The 14,924-nt window shown below is 47.9% G+C and overlaps 3 protein-coding genes across 3 annotated transcripts in view; 1 reads left to right on the top strand and 2 right to left on the bottom strand.

Annotated features, from left to right (window-relative positions):
* Positions 1-791, bottom strand: part of ETH_00022635 (uncharacterized protein) — a gene marked incomplete at both ends in the record, with an annotated part of 1,434 nt that extends 643 nt beyond the window's left edge. The window contains one exon of the mRNA XM_013376873.1: positions 105-791. Within this exon, the coding sequence (XP_013232327.1) occupies positions 105-791 (687 nt within the window). The remainder of the gene's footprint in view (positions 1-104) is intronic.
* Positions 792-9,471: 8,680 nt separating this feature from the next.
* Positions 9,472-11,254, top strand: ETH_00022630 (uncharacterized protein; the record flags this gene model as incomplete). The annotated part of the gene is made up of 4 exons (XM_013376872.1): positions 9,472-9,573; positions 9,803-10,117; positions 10,349-10,814; positions 10,974-11,254. The coding sequence occupies 4 exons, from the start codon at positions 9,472-9,474 to the stop codon at positions 11,252-11,254; spliced, it is 1,164 nt and encodes a 387-aa protein (XP_013232326.1).
* A 1,283-nt stretch (positions 11,255-12,537) lies between these two features.
* On the bottom strand, positions 12,538-14,086 carry ETH_00022625 (uncharacterized protein; the record flags this gene model as incomplete). The annotated part of the gene is made up of 2 exons (XM_013376871.1): positions 12,538-12,590; positions 12,688-14,086. The coding sequence occupies 2 exons, from the start codon at positions 14,084-14,086 to the stop codon at positions 12,538-12,540; spliced, it is 1,452 nt and encodes a 483-aa protein (XP_013232325.1).
* Positions 14,087-14,924: the final 838 nt, after the last annotated feature.

The raw sequence follows: 14,924 nt of genomic DNA, 5'->3' as shown, positions 1-14,924 counted from the left end.
GGGTTCCCCCAGGTCGATTTTTCAATTTTCTGGCGCTGACGGGGTCCATTAGCTTGGATAGCCGCCCTAATGGCTCGACTAGTCCTTTCTCGGAGTTTCAGCACACTCTGCTTGGGCTCGTAGAGCCGTGCTGCGGCTGTCGCCGCTTGTTCCCACGACTGATATTTCACTTGCCCGTTATTGGTTATTAGAAGATGGAGGTCCGTCGGTAGCCCGGTACAGTAATAGTCAGCGAGTTCGTCGGGGGCAACGCCCAAACCACGCTCCGCTACAGCCGCAAACCGGTACGTGTATTCTTTCGGGTTACCACTCCACCGTACTTTAGCCAACTCTGTTAACAATTTACTCTGCGACATTGTTTTGTCAAACCGCTCAAAAAGCCTGCGCTGTAGTGTCGCCCAATCGCTTAGGTCGATAGTTCTCTGTAGATACATCCAATACGTTAGAGCCGGGCCCACAAGGTGGTCTATACGTGCATTTCCCCACTCGCGCGGTTCCAATCCCATCTGGGTGTACCGGCGCTCAATGCGCAGCAGAAAGGCCTGCATAGTGCTGCTGTCTTCTGGTAGTGTGGGAATTGTTGCGCTGGATTCCACGGTCCTCCCTATAACAGTTCTTATCACACTTATAGCGGACTGGAATTGGTACCACGTGACGAAGGGACTGTCCCCTGGCAGAACATTGGTCATAGGTATCACCTGCGGGGGCGCCTCCTTACGCCCATGCGGCCGCTCTGGCACAGTGAGCTTCGGAGTCGCATGGCGATGATGGGCTGACGTCCCGCTCGGCATTTTGTTGACTGACATTGTAGAAGTCTCCTGCGGTGTGGGGCCGATAATGCGTCCGCTGCGGAGATGCATCACTTACGAGCGAAGATTTCTAGGCGTGAGTTATTAAAACATAGTATTTCTACTCCCAAGTCCGGAAAGAACAAAGATTTCAATCCCGGAACAGCCCCTAAATGTAGTGCACAGCGCCTACTGCTGTGACTACGCTTCTACCTGCCCCTCGAGCAGGGCCTATGATCGGCACCTAAAGTTGGGCCATTTCCTTGAAACAGTAGCTTATATATATCGAAATACAGTTATTCTTAAGTTTCCAAATTCTGTTGTCTTTCAATTCGCCCCACTCGGCGTGCTCGCCTCCTAGGCCCTGTGGGGAGGAGGCCTGTACTGGTGCCGGCGCTACCAGTCTCGACGCATTTTCAGGCACCTCTAGTGTATGCATGTTAATTCGCAGACAAATTGCCTTACTCTGATCCCAGTAGGAGGGTCCTGTCCTCCTCCAGTGTTGCAACCCCTGGAAGGTCGCTAGCTAGCTATCTTCTATAGGTCACCAGCAAGCCCTATTGTAGTGCCTGTGCACTACAGAGGAGGCCTGCACTGGTGCCGGCGCTATCGCCAGCCCCAGTCTCCGCGGATTTGCAGGCACCTCTAGCGTATGCATATTAATTCGCAGACAAATTGCCTTACTTTGATCCTAGTAAGAGGGTCCTGTCCTCCTCCAGTGTTGCGACCCCTTGTAGGTCGCTAGCTAGCTATCTTCTATAGGTCACCAGCAAGCCCCATTGTAGTGCCTGTGCACTACAGCTACCGTCTTAGAGCCACCACCAATCCCTATTGTAGGGCCTGCGCACTACAGCATCGCTGTTTGGTTCCCTTGGCAGGCGTGATGCCCCACCATTTAAGACGGTGAATACACGAGCCCCAATAAGCCATCGTCTTCCTGAGGCGTCACAGTGGGGAGCCGTCCTAGTCACGCCTGTACGCATTTTAACACTGCCTGGATAATAAAGAAGCACGATTAGTTAATGCAGTAAGAGGCGTTCATACTATGTCAGACAGCCACACGGCAAGGACAAAAGTGCCCAGCATGCATCCGGAACACGACACTAATTGGTGAACTGCCAAAAGCGAATGCCATACTATCGTTTGGGCAAAGCGCCTGGAGTTCGGGGCAGTGTAGAGCCGTGCTTTACGTTGTCAGCGGCTTCGTTTTCTTCTTCATTTTGTTGTGTATCAAACATTTTCAAATTTCCTCCTACAGCCTAGCCAAGATATTTTTCTCTGCGTCGGCAGCTGGCCCTTCGTATTTGCAGCCGATCTTGTCGGTGGATGCTTTTATAATTGTGGGCACTGTCGCGTCTGCGCACACCACATTCCTGGGGAGACTTTTCGGCGTATGACGTGCCTTCATACAATCCCGTCTGTTCACCGCTAAAAGTCTCTTAGGCATAGCCAGTGTTCGTGGGCGCCTCGTCTACTGAGGGCACTGCTCAATTTCTACAAAGCGTGGGAAAGTCCCTAATGACGCCTGTTTTGCAGCGGGTCATATGCATTTGGTTGAGGTTTTGCAGTTTTTGATCTGCTGGCTCTCCAGTTGCGTTTGTGCCACGCAAGTTCTTTTGGCCCTCTCAAAGTTTGCATCGAGTGACGGGTTGACGGGTTCACAGCTTTGTTGCTTCTCAGACTTAGCTATACTGCAAAGCCAGAGCTAACAGGTGTGGCCTCAGGATGTTGCTTCCTTGTGGTGTGAAAACCACCACACCATGTTGCCCTCTGTAATTTGAGCTCCTGCGGGTGTACATATCTGCGCATTATGGACGCCTCACACGTCATTTTTTACCTGACTAGGTCTCTGCTAACACGGTCTGCGAGGAGCCTTCTTATTTTGTTGCCTTATATTTTTAGGAACTACTGTTTCACAAAAATCCCGGTTCATCAGGTCTTTGTCAAGCGTCATCATTCCAGAGCAGCGATCGGTCGAGACAGGCGGTGATCCTGTTTGACAGCCATGTCACCTCCAGAGCAAATCGCGGATGCATCTCCGGGCAAGTTTTGCATCTTCTCCAATCAAAACGTTATGCCTTCTGCTTACGTAGTTTCGTCGTTCCAGCTGTTTATGCGGCTTGTGCCGGAATATGTGGTGGAGATTCTGCAGTTACTCCCGAAACTTGTTTGTAGAGCACATGCAAGTTGCACTTTGAAGGGACACTCGCTGCTAAGGACGTAGACTAGGGCTACCACTAAACTGCTCCAGCGCTGTTGCCCAGCACAGTCCGAAGTACCCCACATATACATTCGAGTAGACTCAACGTGGCTGCTGCTCCCTTTTGCTAATTGTACTAGAAATGTGCCAAGTAACATGAATAAATAGTACGGATACACCTGTAGAGATTAGCAATTCATTGAGGAATGGCTCCAAAAGCGTGGAGCGCAACGAAGAAACAGAATCATCCCTATTGCGAACTACTCATCCCATATCGTGCACGAATTACACGGCTACTATAGCACACCCTTCAACTGGCGCTGTTACTGGGAAACTTTTACGTCTATCATTGCAGGTTCATCAACTCTAAACCAGCCAGCCCAGTATACTTTGGGTTCTGGGGTCCCACCGACGCTGTGACACTCCACTCCAGTGCACAGCGTGCAGTATCTGGAACGTTGTGCTGTATATTTCTTTCTTAAGGACGCGTAAAGAAATAAATTTGGGGCAATTGAAAGAAAAAACAGTAGCCTTTCTCAGACGGGCGCATTATGTGTCAGTCGAGACTCCCATGTGAACCACAGGTATTGCTCTCTTAACTGTCTTTTAGAAAAGATTTAGTGTCCTGGTCCGTGTTAGCGTTGGCCAGGATGTTGCTGGGCTCACTGTGACGTTTTACTGCAGAGATAATACGTAGCAGCAGGCAGCGTCGATATTCTCATCGGTCATTCTCTGTCTTTTTGCGTGCGGCACATTTTCGCGATTCTGTGACTTAACTGATTACAACTGAGAGCTGCGGTTAGCTGAAGATCAAAAAGCGGAGCATGCAGATAGACCAAAGGTATCAAGCGGCATTGCTACTGTCTGCATTATTGAATGAACTGCAGATTGCTGCTGCAAAACTCAACGCGTGACGCTTTTCTTGGTATATATGTGTGTATATAGAAGAGTCGGAGAGTGGTTGACTGTGAAATAGAAGTATCCAGGGCGCCGCATTCTCTTTGACGAAGTCGTCACGGAATACTATCTATCTTCTACAGACAGTCTTCGTCAAACTCATGCACATATAGTTCACTTATTATTGTAACATTTCTGACTGTGACGAGCTACAGGCGCTCCAGGTTCAATGCCCTGCAAATTGTTGCATTGCGTCCATTCTTAAACTGTTTTGTCCGTTAGATCTATTAGCGTAGAGCGCAAATGCTGCAATAGGGCGTGGGTGACCTTAAGAGGATAGCTAGCAGGTGACCTATAGGCGGTTAAGAGATTAAGACGCTGATACAGCGCGGAAACTTCTTACAAGTAAAATAGTAGAGCAATTTACCAGCAAAACACCATGTATAAACTATAAGCATTTAGGAATACCCCAATACTGGGGCTGACGACAACGCCGGCTGTAGTGCACAGGCACTACAATAGGGCTAGCTGGTGATCTATAGAAGATATGTAGCTAGCGACCAACAATAGGTCATATCGTTGAACGAGGACAGCACCTTCTTCCTAGTATCGAAGTAAGGTAATTTGTCGGCAAATTAGCATGAATACACTAGACGTGTCTCTAAATACCTGGAAATTGGGGCTGGCGATAGCGCCGGCACGGGTGCAGGCCTGCTCCCCACAGGGCCTAGGAGACGAGAATCCCTAGTGGGTGGGGTTTTCATGAAAACAGATTTTGGAAAAAACTAAACATAACTGCACTTTGTAATTTGGACTACTGTTTCAAGGACATGCACCGAAGGTAAGAGGTCATCATAGGCCGCTACTCGTGGGGCAGGTAGCAGCGGAGCACCCGCACTAGGTGCTGTGCACTACACCAGCAGCGGTGCTGGTCACCTCCCAAGCGGGCCAAGGAAGCAAGAACCATGAGTGAGCAACTTTGAGAAATTTTGGCTAGAGCAACTCAGAACAGAGTTGCGTCTTTGGTAGATGTTTCACCAAAGATGCGTCGACAGTGAGAGAGTTTCTAGAGTGCCCAAGTCGTGGGCCAGATAGCATTGCAGCCGCTGCAGAGAACATGGTGTACTACAATTAGTGTCTTCCTACGTATTTTGCGAGTACGGTCCGTTTCTTGCACTTCCGTCCATTTTCCTCCTGCAGCTCACACTTTCTGTTTACTGAATGTAAAACTAAGCAGGTGCTGCTTCGCGTTTGGTGTTCTAATACTGTCAGGAGGCGCTGATTAGTGCTTTCCGTTTCTCCCGTTCCTTTTCCTTCTTCTGTCAACCTGCTGAACTTGTACCACAGAGTTGCAGGCTTTTGTGACATATATGTACATAGCCAACCGAAGACAGAGTGCTCTTTTCGTCGTGTTGCATTGCTTCACGGAATGTTTCTCCATTGACAAGATTCGTCGTCCTCGCTCTTCGGGTGGCTGTGAGGGCAGGGCGGGGTGCTTGCACTGGTTGTAACTCAATGAGAACAGCCGGTTCGGGGCGACGGAGTCAGCTACTTTGTTGAGCACTGGATATACTGGGGTTTGCTCACTCAGCTCTGGGAAACTAGCACTTTCAGGCTAGATGTTTTAGTGACCTGTTAACCGTTGATTGATAACGTGCGGATAATTCGGACTAACTGCGGCTGATCGCTGACCTAGACTAAATTGGGTCTTCCAACAAATTAAGGCAGTGGCTGCAATTAATGCGTGAATTAGCGTCTGCTTTCTTCCCCGCCATTTTCGCCTCTGTTTTCGCTCTAGAGCATTTTATGCAGTTCCGTGGACTCGCATCATCTCGTTTTTTCGGGCTCGGGTGTCTCGTCGAATTTGTCTCTCCGCAGTACCATAAGCTCCGCAGCTCTTAATGCCTGCTTTCGTTGCATTTGGTCTTGACACGGTTCTTTGGCGCCGTGAGCTGCAAGATGAAATATTCACGCAGCATTTCACCGTCAAAGTCTATAACGAGCGGACTGCTAAGCTGATGCACTACTGATTCAGGATTTTGAGTGACCCGTGCTGCCAACAGCAAGCTTACTCGCCTTACAGTTCCACACAATATAGCATTTGGCATCGGATGCGTCTCGTGGATATCATGGTGATCTGACTCGTCGCATATGGAGCGATTCGATGACAAACAAACAATAAGAGCAACAGTGCATTTGCTTCCTGATGTGCAAAAAAGGAAGGAAACTGGCATTTCTTAGTGCGGATTTCCTTCTTTACGTCTGATTTTCCAGATATTGTGCAGGTAGTGTATCCAAGTCTTAGTACTGGACCTTGGAACGCTTTACACTAAACGACTCCGAGCTGTTTCGTTTCAGACGGATGCCACTTTAACATTTGTTGAGGCGCGCTAGGCCTTCCGCCTTGTTCGCAGTAGTTACAAAGTTATTTAAGTAATTACTGAATGACCAAAGGCCTGACAATCTAGTTGTTGGAAGATCTAAATGAAGTTTATCATCTCCACAAGTGCAAACAGCTTCGTAAAATAGTAGTCAGACTGATGATTACACAGCACAAAATTTTCATCCTTGTATAAAGCTAAGCAGTAACTGAGAATTTTAGTAGGGCGTCATATATAATAGCTGCGCCACACAAAAAGTTAACGGTCAATTGATGCCAGTCAAGCCGCCTCCATAGCTAGTCTGCACGACTGGAGAGCCACAGAAAAGGATAGCTCTGGTGGTGTGCGATGCGTTTTAGCTCCTGTCATGGCCGTACGTTTGCAACGTCTCTTGATGTCAGCTATTGTCCGACTCAGTGTCAGCCTTGCGTTCGTTTCACCGCGTGTGATTTCGTCCTCTTGTGTAGCAGTCAATCAAGTTTTCTAGAGGAGTCATTATACTGGCAGCTTCGCTTGAGTTTTGTCCCTCTTTTGCTCTACTTCGACGGCAACGACAAAAGAATGAAATTGTCCTTTTTCCTGGCATAAAGAAAAACCTCTTTTCCTTGTAGTTTGTTTCATCGAGAAACTTTTTTGATGTGGTCTGCATTGCAGTGAAAAAGCAGTGGCTTGAGCTTTTCTGTATCACACATGGTCATGGAAGGTTCCTCGTAGTACTAGTGCCAACATTCTGCTGGCACGCAGTGCGGTTCCGCCGCAGCACTCGAACTTTCGATGTACTGCATGACAATATAGTTTTCCGCGATTTATAGCTTGTGCCACTAAATCTCTAAGTACTGCCTGTCCTCGTGAACCGTTGCCAAGTAACAAGCAATGTTTGGTTCCGATTCCTCCACGGCTGATTAAAGATTTCTGCAAAATTCACACGGCATTGTACGGAAGTGAAGCAGCTGGACGTAAAATTGCCCTCCACACAGATAGCTGCTTGTGGGAGCTTTAGTGCGTAGGCCATACTATGGCGCTTGGTGTTGAGCGTAAGACGGCAGCTCGCTGGTGACTTATTACTGGTTAGCACCCACAACAAGTGCAGCAACTTCTTACAAATAACTAAGTAAGGCAGGTTATCAGTAAGATAGCATGTGTAAACTAAGAGCGTCCGTGCATAACCTAAGATTGGGGCTGACGTGGACTCCGAAACCTGTACGGGGCACCACCCCGTACCGGTGCCGGCATCTATGATTCTCGATTTTTAAAGGAATTTCGATTGACAGACTCGAATGATAACGAGTTACTGGTTGTTTGTTATTGTTTCATGAGATACGTGTGTCGAGTGTAGAGGGTTTGCCAGAAGGGTGCCCTATTTGTGCGACAGGTAGTAACCTAGTGGGAGCGGAAAACGCTGCGCAGTGCAGGAGCCCTGTTTGTCCTCAGCCAGAGGACTGAAAAGATATTGAGAAGCAAGCAGCTTCAACACACTCATCGTAGCTAGCTCTACTCACCTTAGATTCTCTATGGGTAGCGGTAGAAGTAGTTGTATCCCCGCTGTGGAGACAAAACAAGCAGGACAAAGGACGGAACTGCCACCCTCTCTGATGTTCTTTTCGTAGAAACGTGGACCTGTCCCTCCACTGGTCACCCCTGTAGAGGCTGCAATTCGTGAGGCCAACTAAAAAGGGCTGCTCAAGAGATGGTGTGACTGTCCTCGAAGTTCCAAATAGCTCTCCTTCTTACCCATTCTGCAAGTCCGCTTGCATATAGGTCCATTAACTCACTTAAGTCCTACTAACTACTGCGACGCGCAGCAGGCACGGCAAGACGTACTTGGCAAACTGACTTATGCTAAGAACGGCTGGACCATGCTCTATCTGTTGAACAAAGGATAGCGGTTGACACATACTTGTGGCTGTCTCCTTCTATAAGTAAGAATACAAGTAAAAATACTATAATGATATAAGCATATCGTGTGGAAATGGCGCCCAGAATATCGCGAAATTTAGTAGAAGGACGTCTGCCGCTTAGTAGTGCGTCTGAGGAATGGGGATCTATCGCACTGCTAGGGAGCGATAAACCAGAGGGCTGGATGTACAATATTCACCAAAAGTGATACACTGCCTGAATTGAGTGGTACAGAGTTGTGAGCATTGAAGGCATTCCATATGATTGGTATGTGCCAAAGCACCAAGGTGCTCATCCCGGGCGCCCAATTAAACCTTGCTTGGAATCTGCCTCCCTAAGTTTTCCCCTGCAGGTTATAGTAAATTTAAGGGGAAAAAGGAATAGTCTTTGCAGGAAGCAGTGCTTGAATTTCATTTATGCAGAAGTGAATGACCGCAATTTCTCCCGTGGCGAAGATGGGGCTTGATTCACCCTAAAGCAGATGATAGGACTTTTTTGACGGTAATTAACACTGGTGTGTCCTCTTCTACTATTTAGTCTTGGTTTCCAACTTTATGCATCGACCAAGAAGCTGTTGAGCGAATGATTTCAGATGGATGTGGTGAGGTCACTCTTGGAGTAGATGCAGCGCAGCGGTACTGGAGACACAAGCGTCGTCCACAAATCGCAATTTAACCTCGCAAATTACATCCGTATATTAAATTTGTGTTAGATACAGGAATCTCTGGAGCTAGAGTCATTTACGAGCTCCACAGCCTGTCTGTTCATGATCTAGCGCATGCCTGACGTATGCCGTTCGCTCAGATACGCTTTACCGGTGATGATGCCACTCTTGAACTCTTCTCGAAGGATATTATTCCTCGTGTAAGAAATTAAATGAATCTACTGGAGTAATTCCATTCAAGAATTTTTCTATCAGCCCACATTACTTGGGAATGAGTGAGCTCCAATACGTTAGTCCTTCACCATTGCCAGCGACATGATCGTGCGAGCTTAGCTATTTGACGCTGACCAGCACATTTTTACTTTTGGGCCACTGATGACAACAGTGGGTTAACGTTGCAGAGCACTGCTGGGACGTTGAACTCGGGCTTCCTTTGCACCTGTTGTGCAGCGGGTGTCAACAGATTGCTCTCTGATGACTGGCTGGCGAAACCAACCACTTTCAGCCATTGCTGCCGTGTCCGGGAGACGCATGCGAAATGTGCTTACAACGAGCAAAGCTCTGCTAGACTTAATCGCCTTGTGCGAACATGGTATACAAAGCAGAAGCAGTTCGGCTAAACTTCCTTGAAAATTAAAGTTGAAGATGTCGACGGTAAAGGCGATGAGCTCTGATGTCCATCGGATTTCTTCTGTAATGGATGAGTTGACACAGAAGCTGACCTTGCTGACGTTTGCCAGCCATCAAGTAGGATAGCCACACGTTTCCGCATTTGTGCACGGTGTACTTGGCCGCCCTTCGTTCTAGCGTGGTGTTCCATCAGTTCTAACGGTGCCACTGAAAGTTAAACAACTTGGTAAAGTATCCAATATGCCAAAAATGTAAATTTCACTGGGTACTTGGATGCAGCAAGCCCGTCATCTTGAAATATTCCTACTGTAATTCGCATAGTAAATGTCGGGTCAGTGAGTTTCAGGTGTTGGAAGCAATTCAGGACAATGATTCTGGGCACCTTTCAGAGATACTTGGACCTGAGATTTTGAGACGCATGGCGGAGCAGACTAGACTTGAGGAGCTTTACCATGGGAGCACTATAACAAGCGATGAAGCTGCGGTAGCATCTCTAGATGTGGATGATCTGCAGGAAATTGTTGAGCAGTTAGAGAGGAACACCAGGGAACTGTGCAGAAAACTGCGAGAGGTGCCAAACGTAGTGCAAGAGTTGAGGAGCTTGCAAGAAGTGAAACCCGTCAACTCCATGAAATTCATTCATGCTCTGGCAGATATGCAGGTGAGTCGCAACTGCGAAACTGAATGCAGGAGGATTCACAATCATATCAGTGACTTGCAGCATAAAGCGGCTACACTTATGTTCACTTGAGACCAGTGAGACAGGAGAGGCGTTTCTGGGCTCGCAAAAGCATTAAGAGATGAAAAGGGTCCATTCGAACAATGACCACTGCGAAGTGTGGTTAGAGGTCCCATAAAGACACGCCTGTCCTTTTCAAACGTGACATCGCAGGAGGTAATGCTGAAACGACTCACAACACCGGTAGAAGACGAGAAGGCGAACGACGATCTACTACAGATGTACCTCCAACAGGAGCGCACCGCTGCAGAGCGTCGCGCTGAGTTGGAAGCCCAGCTGTCGCAGCTACGTACTGCAAGGCAGAAGCACGCCTCCAGATCATCAGAAGCGATTGCAAAGCTGAAATCTGACCTTCATGACATCCAAAGCACCACAGAGCAGCGCTTGTGGCAGATGAACGAGGAGTTTGCCAGGAAAGACGCGCAGCAGACTCGTGCTTTCCAACGAAAAACGGGAGAAGCTGCTGCATTCAAAGCCCAGTTAGAAGCACGTGGGGCTAGACAGGCAGCGGCAGCACGAGAGGATATGGACGTGAGGACTCGAAATCAACGGATAGCTAAACAGGAACTGGAAAACTCAGTGAAACTACTAGACAAGGAGATCGCCCAAAAAGAAAGAGGTAATTCTTCAGTGTAAACTCAGCTCTCTGGTGAAGCCTTGCACTGGCGGAATTTAGCCTTTTTTATCTATGTTGCTCGTCCAAAAGAATAGGCAATAGAATGCATTCTGGTGGCCGGTTGTTGTGTATTCTCAAACATGTGACCCCATACACATGCAGAGATTCAAGCAATGAAACTAAGAAACCAAATGGATGGAGAGTCTCTGGCCTGCCTGACCAGAGCTTTAGATGCAATTGATGCAGAAAAAGAGAGGAAGGACAATGCAGAACGCATCTCCAGAGCAGTTTATGCGAGAGCAGAAGCAGATCGAGCCAAAAAAGCAGTCGCCGCTTGTCTGCTTCAATCGTATTGGCGTGGAATCAATCAGCGTGAAGAATACATAGCGTTGAAGAGGGCAGCGGCGCGGAGAGCGAAGAGAAGAGCGAAACGTACTAAGTGAACGAGCTCGCAGCGGTCCCACGTCGCATCTGTCGGCGCCTGCAGGCCAGGAAATGGAATTGTTCGAGGTATCTGTATTCAAATTTGAATCTAGAGAAGCTCAGCAGTAGTACGGTATATATCTTTGCAGCGGCACTTCAGTACATACCTCAGAGACAAATCAAGCTTTTTCTTATATAGGTTCGGAAGCGTGTTGGAGTTGAAGCAAAAGTATCTACGCAAGCATACTAGCAGTAACTGACGAACGATCAGCAGTTTTTCTTCGGGCTTTGTTGAATTTGCCAAAACAAGGTTGACTGCAGCAATGTATCGTGCATACAGATTATTAGGGTGGGAGTGACACTTCAGACTAGTGAGTGAACTTTAGCAAAGTGCACGTGATTTTCAAACAAAGGAGCAAAATTCAGAAAGGCCTCGCATTTCTGACTAGATCAAATTCGTTGCTTCACAAAGAAGTATGAGTTTATACAAATCAGGGAAGCTCGGGACGTAATCGGCATTCGATGCCAAGAAGTGTGTTTTGACCCTCATGGTCGCCGCAGCAAATGCTGCTTCTGGAAGCCGCCTTCGTCGGCGTCGACATAATCTGAGCTGTACCGCTATCCTCAGTGTTTTCTTGCCTTTGAATTGGCTTCGTGGTTTTGCTGGAATTTGTTGGGAATCCGTCAGAAGTAAATTTTAGGACTTCCGCTACACCTGCGGCTCGAACTCCCTCGGCGTTTTGGCTTTCTCCAGTAGGCTGCCTTGCGGGCCCTCTTGTGCCCTGTGAATTTTTCCTACACCGTTCTGCGTTTTCGTGCGTTGTTGAGTCAGAAGTAAATTTTAGGACTTCCGCTACACCTGCGGCTCGAACTCCCTCGGCTTTTTGGCTTTCTCCAGTAGGCTGCCTTGCAGGCCCTCTTGTGCCCTGTGAATTTTTCCTACACCGTTCTGCGTTTTCGTGCGTTGTTGAGCTCGACTGAAGCACGGTCACATCATTCCTGCGCGTATTGTGTTTGTGGTTCTGCTCTTCATTTTCATTAGCACCTTTTGCTCCTTCAGCTGGTGCAGGCGTGGTACCTGTCGGAGAATGCCTTCGATCCAACGCTTGATTTTTTTCCTGGGTTTTTCTTTTGTGGACTTGTTTTGTCTGCTGTTCTGAGTTTCCATGAGAGTTCTTCTTTTTTGCAATTCCCGATATCGCGTTTGCATTGGCATCTTTGTGTTTTTGTGTCCGTCGCGCCCCATTTGCACGCTGGTCGATTTGCTGTGCATCGTCCTTCAACTGACCTTGAACTTCATTTTTCATCGGTAACTCTGCAGCAGGTTGACGTACACGCGTGTACTAAGAAAGGTTTCTGCATGAATATCAAGGTATTAGGCATTGCCTTAAAATTCGATGCATTTTACAGGTTATACCGGTTGCGAATTGCGCGGGACAACCAGAACCCGTACCTTCTTGCGAGACATTTTGCTGAAACCGCTTCGACTCATTTGATGCACCTGCGCGAGAATTTAAGTCCCTCCCTTTTTCGCTTTGCATTTCAGGTTTCTTGGAATTACTTGCTTTTTGATGCCTTCTTTCCCGGATTCCCTGCGCAGTGCTCGCTGGCACTATCGAAGTCTCCTCTTCATCCTGGCAATTTTCCTCTTTGGAGTTGTCTTTACCCAATGTTTCGTAATCTCTATCTCTTGCAGGAGCCCTAGATTGTTTTGCTTTTATTTTTGAATTTCCAGAAGGACTTATAGCAGTTGTACGGACCTCATTAACCTGTAACTCCACCTTCTGTTCATCTATTTTCACTTCACGGGACTCTGGCAAAGCTCGCCACAAGCCGTTGTCTTTTTGTGTTTTCGATGTCCCTGTGTTGTCTATAGTTGCGCCATCATATTCGCTCCCTGCATGAATGGCTGGGGAAACTGGCAGCTCGTTCTTGTGTTCTCGTGCGCCCGACTTTTTTTTAGTTTTTCGGGTCGTTTCATTTCTCTCCGCGTGAACTTCAGAAGACGTCAGCAGGGAGAGCTCTTGTTTTGCTCTCAACTTTTCTTCGATGCTACGTGGAGTTTCCTGCCTGCGTTTCTCGCTATTTTTTGAGGAAGGCCGCAGCGTCCGTTTATGTCTTTCTTGGCTCGATTTTTCTTTCGTCCTAGTGGCTTTTTTTCCGGAAGCTTTGGCTTCTTCCCTTAAAGATTGCCCTTCTTCTACAGAGGCAGATATGTGGGGTGCGCTGATGCCATCGTTTTGAGCCTTCTTGTCTCTGTGCCTATGCTTCTTCGAGTCATGGCGAGTCGCGTGATCTGTGCGGTGTTTTTTGTCATGGCGTTTCATTCGCACTGGGCTTCCATGTTTCATATCTGCTCTTTGCCCTCTAGTTTTTGTTTCTTTTGCCGCATTACTACTTTTGTACTGCTGGCGCCTTTCGTTGTTTCGGGGCTTGCTGGAGGGAGAAGTTTGGACTGACTGTGTAGCGTTATGGGTGTGTTTGTCTCTCATCGGGCAGAACCAACAAAGCCCTATGAACGTGCCCTTGCTGCCCCTTGAAGGACACTGAAGTGGCCGTTTGCAGCCACACGCCCTAAGGCGGGTGAAGCACTTGCCCTTCACCTTCTTGCACTGGGAGCAAGACCGCCGAAATGGATCACAGCAATTTAAATGCTTCCAACAATAGCGGCTACGCAAGCTCGTGACGCTTCTCCCTGCTTTTCCAGAAACCTTCTTGCATTGTTTCTTGCAGGTGATGAAGGCGTGGGCAAAAGATTTGCTGCACCTTTGGCAGCTTTTTGGTCCGCACTTTCCACAGGCTTTTCTAGCTCTCACCGTAACCTTTGCTGACCCTTTGTACAGTTTCTCCATAACTTTAGCCGTGAGCTTAAGCGGCAGCGCCACTGCCTTACCGAGGTTACGCACTACAGAACTCATGGCTCTACTCCACCGAAGGAAGGTGAAATTTCAGCCAGCTATATTGTAAAAGTGTGGGAAGAGGTGAGGATGTTAGGCATTCACCCACTGCTCTTGTTATTCTAATTTCATGTAGTATAGAGTATGGACCTCCGAGTAGCGGGGGCAGTTAGTCTCGATTGATCTCTATGCTGGAACTCATCAGAAGCATGGATGGTGAAAGATGCTGCTGAAGTACAGTGGGGGATGTTATCTATGTGGTGCTTATAAGCGAAACTGTAAGAAGAAGCGGATCGACGGTTTCTTCTAGGATCCTCATGCAGACAAGGCTCATGCTGCGTCTGAAGGGTACAGCTGAGAGTGGCTGTGCAATAGTTTCTCCCAAGCTGGAGAAATGAAATCGTGAGTGGCGGCAGAAAAAGTGCTGCGGCAACGATTAAGAGAGCTGATGGTCCTTTTTCCTTTCGATGCACTGAAACAAATAGTTAGCACATGAAACCACGCACTTCGATAGAAGATGGGTTTTGCCTTGTGCATTATGCTGAGTGCAGGGAAAGGCCCCTCCTTTTTTGCTGTATTCAATGTTTGTTGCCCTAAGTAGCACTGTGGTGTGCATTTCGGAAAATGAGCCTTTCGGGCTCGCTTCTTCGATTGTAGGCTCTGTCAGCTTCTGCGTGTTTTTCTTTCATGGGCACCTCACCAACGCAACAATTAATATGTGCTCCTACTGCACATTCCCTAAAACTCAGCAGTAACGAAGGCCATGTGCGATATATCCTGTGACTTGAACAGG

This window comes from Eimeria tenella, genomic scaffold, assembly GCF_000499545.2.
Source record: "Eimeria tenella Houghton genomic scaffold, Eth_scaff41, whole genome shotgun sequence".
In the NCBI taxonomy this organism is placed as follows: domain Eukaryota; phylum Apicomplexa; class Conoidasida; order Eucoccidiorida; family Eimeriidae; genus Eimeria; species Eimeria tenella.
Note: the sequence above shows the minus strand (reverse complement) of the source record. Positions and strands in the feature narration are given on the sequence as shown.